Source organism: Sus scrofa, chromosome 10, assembly GCF_000003025.6.
Source record: "Sus scrofa isolate TJ Tabasco breed Duroc chromosome 10, Sscrofa11.1, whole genome shotgun sequence".
Classification (NCBI taxonomy): Eukaryota; Metazoa; Chordata; class Mammalia; order Artiodactyla; family Suidae; genus Sus; species Sus scrofa.
In genome coordinates, this window is record NC_010452.4 from 48764825 (window position 1) to 48778658 (window position 13834).

At 40.2% G+C, this 13834-nt stretch overlaps 1 protein-coding gene across 8 annotated transcripts in view; it reads right to left on the reverse strand.

The window, feature by feature from the left end:
- Nucleotides 1-13834, reverse strand: part of LOC100516390 (ankyrin repeat domain-containing protein 26) — a 100978-nt gene that overhangs the window by 70019 nt on the left and 17125 nt on the right. For 6 of the 8 annotated variants that reach the window (XM_021064875.1, XM_021064869.1, XM_021064874.1 and 3 more), the window contains exons 6-11: nucleotides 10994-11030; nucleotides 7460-7529; nucleotides 3184-3244; nucleotides 2898-3097; nucleotides 1654-1783; nucleotides 40-98 (exon numbers count right to left, since the gene is read on the reverse strand). In XM_021064875.1, the coding sequence (XP_020920534.1) occupies nucleotides 40-98; nucleotides 1654-1783; nucleotides 2898-3097; nucleotides 3184-3244; nucleotides 7460-7529; nucleotides 10994-11030 (557 nt within the window). The remainder of the gene's footprint in view (nucleotides 1-39; nucleotides 99-1653; nucleotides 1784-2897; nucleotides 3098-3183; nucleotides 3245-7459; nucleotides 7530-10993; nucleotides 11031-13834) is intronic. The other 2 variants (XM_021064870.1, XM_021064873.1) reach the window with 1 other exon arrangement.

The following is a 13834-nucleotide window of genomic DNA, read 5'->3' on the forward strand; positions in this document are numbered from 1 at the left end:
TTTTAAACTAAAAATAATAGTAATAATAGAAAACAGTACCTCAGAATCCCAAGGTGATTCTATATCGTCCTCTTCTAATCCCAATGCTGACAACATATCTATAAAATGTAGTCACAGATGGATTAGTGAGAACACTGATTATTATGACTTTTAAATACACAAAGAAGTCTATCTTCAATCATGAATATTTCAATGAAATAAAGTAGCAGCAAAGAATTTCAGAAGGTTGAAGCATTCTCAGGAAGAGAAAGTTGGCAGGAGATGGGAAACTTATGAAGAAAGAGAGCAAAAGTTAAATACTTTAAAAGAAGCGGAGAAGTTCCCGTCGTGGTACACTGGAAATGAATCCGACTAGGAACCATGAGGTTGTGGGCTTGATCCCTGGCCTCACTCAGTGGGTTAAGGATCCGGCGTTGCTGTGAGCTGAGGTGTAGGTTGAAGATGCAGCTCGGATTTGGTGTTGCTATGGCTGTGGTGTAGGCTGGCAGCTATGCTCTGATTAGACCCTTAGCCTGGGAAGCTCTGTATGCTGCACGTGTGTGGCTCTAAAAAGAACCTCCCCCAAAAAAAGTGGAGATCATATTTGGATCCACGCACTTTGAGGTTTTTATACTAGCTTTTTTTTTTTTTTTTTTTTTTTTTTTTTGGTCTTTTTGCCTTTTTCTAGGGCCACACCTGCGGCATATGGAGGTTCCTAGGCCAGGGGTCCAATCAGAGCTGTAGCCGCCGGCGCATGCCAGAGCCACAGCAACTCGGTATCCGAGCTGCGTCTGCAACCTACACAGCTCCTGGCAACACCAGATCCTTAACCCACTGAGGCCAGGGCCCAAACCCGAAACCTCATGGTTCCTAGTCAGATTCATTAACCACTGCGCCACAGTGGGAACTCCTTATACTAGTTTTTAAAAAAATTTTTTTAAACTGCACCCGTGGCATGCGGAAGTTTCCAGACCATGGATCAAACGCGTGCCACAGCAGTGACAACAACTGGATCCTTAATCCACTGAGCCACTAGAGAATTCCTATACTAACTGTTTTTTTTTGTTGTTTTTTTTTAGAGCCACACCCACGGCACAGGGAGGTTCCCCGGCTAGGGGTCTAATGGGAGCTGTAGCTGCCAGCCTACACCATAGCCACAGCAATGCAGGATCCAAGCCACATCTGCGACCTACACCACAGCTCACGGCAACACCAGATCCTTAACCCATTGAGCAAGGCTGGGGATTCAACCTGCAACCTCATGGTTCCTAGTCGGATTCATTTCCACTGTGCCACAATGGGAACTCTGACTAACTTTTTTTTTTTTTTTTTTTTTTTTGTCTTTTGTCTTTTGTCTTTTTGTCTTTTGTTGTTGCTGTTGTTGCTATTTCTTGGGCCGCTCCCTCGGCATATGGAGGTTCCCAGGCTAGGGGTCCAATCGGAGCTGTAGCCACCGGCCTACGCCAGAGGCACAGCAACGCAGGATCCGAGCCGCGTCTGCAACCTACACCACAGCTCACGGCAACGCCGGATCGTTAACCCACTGAGCAAGGGCAGGGACCGAACCCGAAACCTCATGGTTCCTAGTCGGATTCGTTATCCACTGCGCCACGACGGGAACTCCTGACTAACTTTTAAACATAGAAAGACATCCAAAGATATTCACTAACTTACCACTTCTATTATTTCTGCGTGCTCCATTAACAGAAGTCAAATTGTCATGAGTTGTTGGCTCTTGTGGGGCACTTTCAATAACATCAGTACTATTTTCTTTTTTCCCAGTTTCTGGCTTTGTTTCTCCTTCCTATAAAAAGATAAAATAAAACAAAAACCCAACTTCACTCACTGGGTCAATCAACCAAATTTTCTTCCAGTTCTTCTTAAATATGAGCTATATGTTACTAACAAGAGTCTGAGCATTTTTTACCTTTCTTTCCTTAATTTGGGTTTGTTTGGTTTTTTCTTTTTTTTGGATTTTTAAAGCCACACCCACAGCATATGGAGGTTCCCAGGCTAGGGGTTGAATCAGAGCTGTAGCCGCTGGCCTACACCACAGCCACAGCAAGGCCAGATCTGAGCCGAGTCTGTGACCTACACCACAGCTCACAGCAATGGTGGATCCTTAACCCACTGAGTGAGACCAGGGATCGAATCTGCGTCCTCATGGATCCTACTCAGATTTGTTTCCTCTAAGCCTTGACGGGACCTCCACTTTTCTTAATTTAAATTTGAAATAATTTCTATATTTTATAATACAGAGTTCCTGCTCTCACTTAACCCACTACTTCTGTTGCATCTGTATAATCATCTTTCTCATCTTGACCCTCATTCAATCTTTATATTCATCTTGTCCTTCTCAAAGGAATTCTTCCCCTCCATTCCTCTTCCCAACTTCATATTCATCCAGCTGTTCTTTGAAGTTGCTTTCAAATCCTTTCCTTTCATAATGGCATACTTAAGAACTGTTTACTGCCACCAATATCTATGAACCTCAATCCTGCACAGACATGGCTCTTGTCACGACACCATTCTCCATCATGATCTGGAGAACTTCCACTTCTGGGTAGGATCTTTTTCATGCATCCTAAGAATCAGGGGGATGATATATGAAAAAGCAGAGTGGAAGAAAAAAGTAAAAAACCAAACAGAAATTCCCATTGTGGCTCAGCAGTAATGAACCTGACTAGTATCCATGAGGATGCACGTTCGATTTTAGCCTCGCCTAGTGAGTTAAGAATTCCGAATTGCCATGAGTTGTGGTGTAGGTCACAGACGCAGCTTGGATCTGGTATTGTGTGGCTCTGCCATAGGCTGGCACCTACACTTCCAACTTGACCCCTAGCCTGGGAACATCCATATGCTGTGGGTAGGGTCCTAAAAAGCAAAACCAAAACCAAACAAACAAAAAAACAACTTACCTTTGTAAGACCAAGGCCTGTTAAAGACTTGAAAGGTTTTAGAAAAGATTCAGGTGATGGAAAGGCAGAATTAGAAAAGTCCTGGACGTTGATTGATGGTTTAGGAAAGGTTTCAACCACATCTTCATTTTCACTAGCAGAATTATTGTCCTCAAAGAAGGTATTATTTTCTGGTCCCACAATGCCGCATTTTGCTTCTGCTACAGTGAAAACAAGGTAGAGTACATGAAAACACCTGTCATTTCCAGTCAGTGAGTAACACAAGGATAATCTTCCAATAACTTACTGATTTTCTTGGGCAGCTGAGAAGCACTCATTAGCGTTGTTAAGCTTGGTTTCAGTACAGGCTAGAGAAGAAAATAATAGCTTTAAGAATAACAAGTATATCAAATTTAATAAAACGATTATAAAATTCCCCAAGACCATATGATCTAAGGCCAAAAGCACAGGCTTTGGAGTCATTCAGACGTGGATTCAAATCTTGGTTCTTCCATTTGCTAACCTACATGATCTTATGGGGTGAGAATTATGAGAGATGACATCTAGAGCCCCAAAATGTTACTTTTCTCACCCTTAATTGATTTTTACACAAATACTATGATATCCATTACATTACTTTCTTTAGTAAAATGAACAGAACTAGACTCACAGAGAACAGACTTGCTATCAAGTGGGAGGGGAAAGGGAGTGGGATGGACTGGGAGTTTGGGGTTAGGAGATGCAAACTATTACATATAGAATGGATAAACAAAGAGGTCCTACTGTACAGCACAGGGAACTATCGCCAGTCTCTGGGGAGACACCATGATGGAAGATAATACAAGAAAGGGAATGAATATATCTGTATAACTGGGTCACTTTGCTGTACAACAGAAATTGACAGAACACTGTAAGTCAACTATAAAAAAAAAATTTAAATAAGAAACTGAAGAGCTCCCTTCGTGGCTCAGCAGTTAATGAACCCAACTAGGAATCACACAGATGCAGGTTCGATCCCGGGCCTTGCTCAGTGGGTTAAGGATCCGGCATTGCCGTGAGCAATGGTACAGATCACAGTCTTGGCTTGGATCCCACGTTGCTGTGGCTGTGGTGTAGGCCAGCAGCTGCAGCTCTGATTCAATCCCTAGCCTGGGAACTTCCAAATGCCACAGGTATGGCCCTAAAAAGCAAAAAAATAAGAAGAAGAAGAAAATAAGAAAATGAAATTAGCTGCTATATTTGCAGATGGACTTCCTTGATTTACATATGCATGAATCATCTCTTGTAAGAGTTTGGTTTTTATCATTATCTTATTTAGATGGGCTAGAACTGCAAACAGGCTAAGCTGCTTCTATTTCATCTGCCAAAAATGATAAAGACAAATGATTGTCTATATTCAGCTCCTTCTAAGAAAGAGGGAAAAAACAAGAGTAAACCCGCGTATGTGAAAGCCACATACATACTAAAGTGGAAGCCATAACCAAACATGCTCACAATAGAGACAGAGAGAAGTGGACTAAAGGAACAGACACTGTCGGCAAGGAAAAATTAAGGTGAGGTAAATTGCTAAAAAAAAAAAAGTGGGGGAGGAGGAAAAAAGGAAAAAATGAGACATGACTAGTGAAATACAAACTTAAGGTAAAGAAAAAAAGGAAAACATAAGTATAAAAAAGTATGTGGAGAATATATATATTTCAGTATTTATATATAATAGATAAATAATATATCAGTACCATTAGCGATATACTATGATCAAAAGCCTCTGTTTTATGTGATTTTATTAGATACAAAGTATATATAAATTGTATATATAAATGTATTGCTCTCCAGTGAATTTTATAAAAACATCTAAGTATATTAAATATAAAACATAGGCTGTTGTTCTAATATCCCTGGTAATACTGATTTGTATTACTACATAGTTATTTGTTTATAAATACTACTGTAATAAAGAATTCAATTTTGTCACTATAAAATAAGTCATTCAAGGGAGTGCCCATAGTGGCTCAGCAGTTAACAAACCCAACTAGTATCCATGAGGACAACGGTTCGATCCCTGGCCTTGCTCAGTGGGTTAAGGATTCAGCATTGCTGTGAGCTGTGGTATAGGCTGCAGATTCAACTCGGATCTGGCATTGCTATGGCTGTGGTGTAGGCCAGCAGCTGCAGCTCCAATTTGACCCCAAGCCTGGAAGCATCCATATGCCACAGGTCTGGCCCTAAAAAGATCCCTCAAAAATAAATAAAATAAAATAAGTCATTCACATAGTTGTGCATGATCATCTATCACTACCTGAATACTGTAAATTATTACTAGAGAGAGAGAAAAATAGATAAAGGAATGTTCATAACACATCAACTTTCCACCTGAAGAAAGAACTGGTAATCAGAACTCCAAGGAGAATGTATGCCCTAAAAAACTATATTTAACATAAAATGAGATGGAGCTAAAAAGAAGGTCAAGAAATTTAAAATTCTAAGCTCACAACTGGCCAATATGGAAAAATATAATGTAACCTTTTTCTTATTTATCACATACTTCTTATTTGTTTCCTTGTTATTTACGACATACTTCTTCAACATAACTCGACTGAACTTATACATCCTAAACATTAAAAGGGAATATAAATTTAAGTCATATTTTCAGAATTCAAATGGATTTAATTATATTATGCATATTATATTACCTGTAACATTATACAGAATTCCATCTGCCTATTCATTTATTCACACTCAAAAATTAGTAAAATGCTTCTTACTTTCAAGACCTTATTCTAGGTGTTCCAGGAGGTACACAATTATGTTCCCTGATCTCCAGTAGTTTACACTATTGCAGGGGCTATAAAATAAATATTTAAATAACTATAATACAAAACATCTGAAATCTGAAATTTAAAAACTGTAATTCAGAATTCCCATTGTGGCGCAGCGGAAACTTATCCAACTAGGAACCATAAGGTTGTGGGTTCGATCCATGGCCTTGCTTAGTGGCTTAAGGATCTGGCGTTGCCATGAGCTGTGGTGTAGGTCACAGACATGGCTTGGATCTGGTGTTGCTGTGGCTCTGGAGTAAGTTGGCAGTTGTAGCTCCAATTAGACCCCTAGCCTGGGAATCTCCACATGCTATGGGTGTGGCCCTTAAAAAAGGGAAAAAAATTTTTAAAAATTAAAAATAAATAAAAAAATAAAAACTACAATTCAAAACAATTCTGAAATTGCAGGTTGTATCATATGGTTATTAAGAGTCTCTGCTTCTAGAAATGGTTATTATCTTAGATGAAGAGTTTTGAATATACTCTTAATGGAAAGATTGGAAAACACAGTAGAATCCCTTTATAACATTTTTTTTTTTTCTTTTTAGGGCCACACCCATGGCATATGGAAGTTCCCAGGCTAGGGGTTTAAGTGGAGCTGCAGCTGCCAGCCTACACCACAGCCACAGCAATGTTGGATCCTCAACCCACTGAGCAAGGCCAGGGATTGAATCCACATCCTCATGGATACTAGCTGGATTCATTTCCACTGAGCCACAACGGGAATTCCCTCAACTATTCTCTTAGTCTTTTTTTTTTTTTTTTGGCCATACTCACAGCATGCAGAAGTTCTCTGGTCAGGGAATGAATCTGCACCACAGCAGTGACAATGACAAATCCTTAACTGCTAGGCCACCAGGGAACTCCTACTCTTGTAGTGCAGAACTGAAGATAGAAGTAGAAGAAAAAAAAAAACAAAAACCCAGAGTTCCCATCCTGGCACGGCCGAAATGAATCTAACTAGGAACCATGAGGTTTTGGGTTCAATCCCTGGCCTCGCTCAGTGGGTTAAGGATCCGGCATTGCCATGAGCTGTGGTGTAGGGCACAGACATGGCTCGGATTATGTGTAGCTGTGGCATAGGCCAGCGGCTATAGCTCCGATTCGCCCCTTAGCCTGGGAACCTCCATATGCTGTGGGTGCGGCCCTGAAAAGACAAAACAAACAAACAAACCTCTCCTAACAACTCTATGATACCAAAATAAAAAGTGTCCAGGGCGGGGGGGATAATACATGCTATATAGTTTTGGAACTGAGAGGTTCCAGTGAGATTCCTAATTATTACAATAAATAATTGTATCCATTAAAGATTGCACTTAGACATGAGTATTACAAAAATCATGTCATCATGTCAGTATGGTTTTAAAAGTCATAGCAAAAATCCTTATCCTTGAGCATATTTCATATATCCTCCACTGTGGGAAAGCTTTTCCCAATACAATTTTCCTGTTAATTTTTCCAGCTAATTTTTTCTTCAGCTCCTGCCGAAGTGAAAAACAAAAACAAAAACAAAAACAAAAAACAACTGTCATTGGATGAAAATGCTGTGAAATTTGGTTGTGATGACTGTTGTACACCTATAAATGTGATAAAATTCATTAATTAAAAGATTAAAGCGAAAAAAACAATTGTCATATTTTTATAAAATCGTTTGTTCTCACCAACTTTCCATTACAAACATAAAATAATGATTGGAAGACCACTGATAAATTTTAAATACTACACAAAACTAAATTCAGCAGGAAAACTAATTTCACAAGAGCACTTTACCTTGGTATCAAAATCGAAGTCTTCATCTGATGTAGGCCATGAATCATCAACACCAGGTTTGTCAGAAAGCCTTAGAGCAAAAAATATACAACAAAAGTGAGTTCATTTCTTTTTCTTCTTTTTAGCATTTATTGGAGTATAGCTGATTCACAATGCTGTAATAATTTCTTCTTTTTAATACTGCAGACCATGGATCAAACCTGCATCCTCATGGATACTAATTGGGTTCGTTACCACTGAGCCACAAGAGGAACTCCAGACCTCATAAAATTTTTTTGTCATTTTTTTAAGGGCCGCACCTGCGGCATATGGAGGTTCCCAGTCTAGGGGTCCAATCGGAGCTGTATCTGCCACAGGCACAGCAACGCCAGATCCGAGCCAAGTCTGCAACCTATACCACAACTCACGGCAATGCCAAATCCTTAACCCGCTGAGCAAGGCCAGGGATCAAAACTGTGCCCTTATGGATGCTAGTCAGATTTGTTTCTGCTGAGCCATGACAGGAACACCTAGACTTTATAATTTTTAATGTTTAATCTATGAAAACTGTGGCATATAAATTAAACATGAATTTGTTTCTTTTACTTTATTGTTTCTTGGCTGCACCTTCACCATATGGAAGTCCCAGGCCAGGGATCTAATCTGAGCTGCACCTGTAGCGACACTAGATCCTTAACCCACTGTGCCACAGCGGGAGCTCTGTCCTTCGACTTCTGTCATTTAACTTTGAAAGTTTTTAGGAAACTCTCTGTGCTGTTTTAGAGTAAAGAGAAGGAATGGGACCTTCTTGATAAGTTATTTCCCTGCTTAAGAAGGAAGACTTTTTGTTTTGGTTTGGTTTTTTGCCTTTTTGTCTTTTCTAGGGCCGCACCCTCGGCACATGGACATGCCCAGGCTAGGAATCTAATCGAAGCTGTAGTCACCAGCCTACGCCAGAGCCACAGCAACACAGGATCCGAGCCACATCTGTGACCTACACCACAGTTCATGGCAACCCCAGATCCTTAACCCACTGATCAAGGCCAGGGATCGAACCCGCAACCTCATGGTTCCTTGTCGGATTTGTTAACCACTGAGCCACAGTGGGAACTCCAAGAAAGACTTTTTGACAGACACAGATTAGTCTTTGAACCAGGATCAGACATTGGAGAAGGAAGAGTGGATCTTTTTACTTTGTTTCAGGTCAAGTCTGTTCCAGTTCAAGTAAACAAAAGATAGGTCACTCACTGGATTAGCTTTTAGGATGTTTGGTGAAAACAAATTATTCTCAGGTTCTGCCAGGTATATTGGCTGTCACTGTTTGTTAGGAGAACTAAGAATGGGTCTTTACTAGATATTTCATAGGTTGGGAGAGATGGAAACAGAAACAGGTAACTAAAAGTTTTTTAAAAACAGCAGCCAGGAGGAGTTCCCATCATGGCTCAGTGGAAACAAATCGGACTAGCATCCATGAGGACGCAGGTTCAATCTCTGGCCTCCCTCATTGGGTTAAGGATCCGGCATTGCCAAGAGCTGTGGTGTAGGTCGCAGACCTGGCTCGGATCTAGCGTAGCTGTGGCTGTGGTTTAGGCCAGCAGTTACAGTTCTGATTCACCCTCTAGCCTAGGAACTTTCATATGCTGAGAGTGCAGCCCTAAAAAAAAGAAAAAAAATTTAAAAATTAAAAATAAAATAAAAGCAGAGGGCAGGAGTTCTCATTGTGGCTCAGTGGAAACAGATCCAACTAGTAATCCATGAGGACCCCTGGCCTTGCTCAGTGCATCAAGGATCTGGCGTTGCTGTGAACTGTGATACAGGCTGCAGCTACAGCTCCAATTCGACCCTCAGACTGGGCACCTCCACGTGCCTTGGGTGTGGCCCTAAAAAGACAATAAATAAATATAAATAAATAAAAACAGAGGCCAAATTTTAGCTGTCAGGGAACTTCCTTTAATATATAAATAGCCAATCTTTTACTTGATTTTTCTTTTGGTTTAAAGAAATTAACTCAACTCTACCCAATATTTTGTGATAATCTATATAAGAAAATCATCTGAAAAAGAATGGATATGTGTATACATATAACTGTATCACTATGTTGCACAGCAGAAATTATCACAGCATTGTTTGGAGAGCCTGTTGTGGCCAAGCAGGTTACAAACCAAACTAGCATCCATGAGGATGTAGGTTCCAACCCTTGCCTCGCTCAATGGATTAAGGATCTGGCGCTGCTGTAAGCTGTGAGGTAGGCTGCAGATACGCCTCGGATTCCACGTTGCTGTGGCGTGGGCCAGCAGCTGCAGCTCCAATTTGACCCCTAGCCTGGGAACCTCCACATGCCCCAAGTGCAGCCCTAAAAAGCAAAAATAAATAAATAAATAAAGTCTAATTATTTTTCCTATACAAAACCCTGGTTATTCACGCCCACATAAACTAGCTAGCTCTTAAAAACCCTCCAAAGCACTCAGATAACCAAGGAAAGAGAGCAGTAAAAACAGTGTCTTTGTAGCCATGCATCTATTTCCCTATGTACAGCTAAATATCTTCCTTCCTATGGGCTCCTCTCCCAGATCACTCTTTTCCAGGGCTCAAGGTCAGTCTCCAACCTTTACGATTTCAGCGTATGAAGGCAACGATTCCTAAAACAAGGATGAGCTCAAGTGACCGTGAGTAGGAGCTCTCTAGTTCCCTGTTCCTGGCAAACAGACTAACTGGAGCCTCATCATTCACTCCCAACACAGACATGGTGCCAGCTACCCAACTGAGGTCTATGACTGATTTCTAAAAAGAAAACAGACTCTAGGAACAAAAAAGAAAACTTCAGAGAACCAGGAGAGGGTACGTGCCTGAAGGGAAAACCAGACTGGGAAGTCAGTAAGTAGATACTGAATTTAATTAACATACCATGGGCTATTCATAGATAAGCTTCTCTTATTTAAAAAAATACATCTTAAGGACTGTCGTTATCATTATAGCTAAGAAGACTTGCCTAAGAAGGTCCTGCCTATGTAAAATTCTATGGTTTTGTGGCCACAGCTACCTAGGATCTGCCCTAACACTTTAATGGTAAAAACAAGGTACTAGTTACCACTGGGACTGTCAAATACATCAGAACAAAGGATTAGACTAATGAGGCTTCTGAGGAAAACTCGAAAAATAGGAGTTAATATGTAGCCAAGTTTGACTTTCTGAGTTAATCAGATGTGGGTTTATATCTTGACCCCAGTGAGGCATGGACTTCTCAACTTCTGCTGAGGGATGAGAGGGGGTCTGGGGAACAGGCAGGCTTACAGTCAAATCATAGGTCAGCTTCTCCTTAACTATGGAATCATGAGTCAATTAATCAATCTCCCTGAACCACAGTCACCTAATTAATGAAACAGACTATAATAGCATAGTCACTTTGCAAAGCTGTTGTGATGACTCTATGAAGCGACAAATGTTAAGCACACACTACAGTGTCCAACCCAAAGTAGAACATCCAGCAAACATTAGTTTCTTTTCTCTGTGTTCCTATAGTTAGCCTATTATTTGTAAAAATTCATAAAATCCTACCTGCTTAAAGAGTCTTCTTCAGAACTCTCATCCACTACTAAAAAAAAAAAAAAGTAAAACACATTTTATTTATTTATTTATTTATTTATTTTTTAAGCACTCTTAGGTGCTTTTTATCTATTTATTTATTTATTTGGTTTTTTTTTTTTTGCCTTTTCTAGGGCCGCTCCCGCGGCATATGGAGGTTCCCAGGCTAGGGGTTGAATCGGAGCTGTAGCCGCCCGCCTATGCCAGAGCCACAGCAACGTGGGATCCGAGCCGGGTCTGCGACCTACACCATAGCCCATGGCCACGCCGGATCGTTAACCCACTGAGCAGGGCGAGGGATCGAACCTGCAACCTCATGGTTCCTAGTCAGATTCGTTAACCTCTGCACCACAATGGGAACTTCAGTAAAACACATTTTAAATCACTAAAAAAATTTACAGCATATTCAAAGTATAAAACTGATGCTTTGTTAACAAGAAATCCTTTGGGACCACACCTGAAGATTACACTGGGGTGAGAGTTCCTACTATGGCTCAGCAGGTTAAGAACCTGACTAATATCCATGAGGGTGTGGGTTTGATCCCTGACCTTGCTCAGTGGGTTAAGGATCTGGCTGTGACGTAGGCTGAATATTCGGCTCAGATCTGGCCTTGCCATGGCTGTGGTGTAGGCTGGCAGCTGCAGCTCTGATTCAACCTCTAGTCTGGTAACTTTCATATGCCACAGGTAGAGTCTTAAAGAAAAAAGAGATGAAAAAAAAAAAAAGAAGTGGTATTTATCAAAACTTGATACCTAAAAATGAACTTCTATTTACAGTGACTACAATCCTAACCAAACTCAATGAGACCTACAGAAAAAAATTACATTAGTAGATCAGTGTCATAAACTGACAAAAGCAACTTAAACAGCACAGTATTTCTGGACTTCCATCATTTGGAGAAGCTGGAAAAGAATACATGCATTTTGCTCTGACATAACTTCTCCAGCTCTTCAGTTTAGGATGAAAACACCCTATCACAAGGAATCTTGGTCTATAGGCACTGTATTTGAAAGCGTGTAAAACCTGTCAAACAAACTCTGGCCCTATCTCTATTTGCAGGGTAAGTATGAAAGACTTTATGATTTCGGTTTTACAACGTATAATCTAGTGAAAGGAGAATGGGGAAGGGAAAAGGGGTAAAGGGAGTCAACTGGACAGTGAGGAATGGAAAGTAGACTTTTGGTGATGACTTTTTTTTAAATTTATTTTTTGGTGATGACTTCTTGATTTATTACAAACAGGGATGGAGCAAATATGAATCAAAACTGGGTATCCATATAATTAAAGCACAATCTTTATTCTAATCTTAAAATAGAAATCATGATGCATATTTTATATAAGAATTTTACTGTATTTTAGTAATATTGTAATTACCTAATAGTACCATATAATTTATGTACAAATATCTGTTATCACCAAAAGTAAAAAGAATAGTAATAATAACCAGCACTACAACTTATTATGGATGATACAACTGAAATCAGTACCACATTATGTTACCACTTGTTATGTATATGACCTGCTATAAAATTTTAAGACAACACCAAAAATTAAGTCGGTGCTATAAGCGCTGTGCAGAAAGGATTCTGTACAGCAGGTCTAAGCCTGCTATCCTTAGAAAGTCCTGCTTGAGTTCTCCTCATGGCTCAGTGGAAACAAATCTGACTAGCATCCATGAGAATGCAGATTCAATCCCTGGCTTCACTCAGTGGGTTAAGGATCTGTTGTTGGCCGTGAGCTGTGGCGTAGGCTGCAAACGAGGCTCAGATCTGGCATTGCTGTGGCTGTGGTGTAGGCCAGCAGCTGTAGCTCCAATTGGACCCCTAGCCTGGGAACCTCCATATGCCTCAGGTGCGGCCCTAGAAAAACAAAAAAGTAATTAATTATTTAAATAAATAAATTTTGGGTGATCATCATCAGTAACACTATCATTGTGGAACAGATGTACAGAAATTTAGCTTAAGAAATTAACAGAATAAGAGTTCTCTTGCAGCACAGCAGAAACGAAAATGAATCTGACTAGTATCTATGAGGAGATGAAGGCTCCATCCCTGGCCTAACTCAGTGAGTCGGCAATCCAGCATTGCTGAGCTGTGGTGTAGGTCACAGACACAGCTCAGGTCTAGTGTTGCTATGGCTGTGCCATAGGCCTGCAGCTGCAATTTCAATTTGCCCCTTAGCCTGGGATCCATAGGCCACATGAGTGGCCCTCAACAAAAAAAAAGGAAATAAAGAAATGAACAGAGTATAAGACAAATTTAGGATAGGTAGCTAATTGCGTTAAAAGGAAATATACACATTTTGCAAACACACGTATCCTAGAAACATGTTCTAATAGTAGCAGACGCAAAGACAATTGTCTTTAGAGATGAAATTCAGAAGGGAGGAGTAAAAACAGAGATACTAGAAAACAAATGAAAAGAGAATCAAGAGACACAGCACTAACAAAAGTCAGATACTGACTTTTTTTACTGATATCACCAGAATTTCCAAACTACTGAGAACTAGTATATGCAGCGTATCACTTTCTTTTTTCTCTGTGGTATTATATTAGTTTTTTGTAATGAAATATGTAAAAGATGTCAGTTTCCCCACACTACTGGTCTATAAATGATTTTTCATCCACACTTGAAACTCAGTCAAAACATGGCTGCAGTGATTCCCTATAAGAGTCAGGGTCTGACGCCAAATTCCCACTGGTGCTGCCACAATTTGTTTCAGGTTTCATCTAGAAGAGCTTACCAAAGACTTGAGAAAAACTTTCAAGTGTTTCCACAAGAAGCAGTGAAGAAAAACAACAATTTTTCCTCACA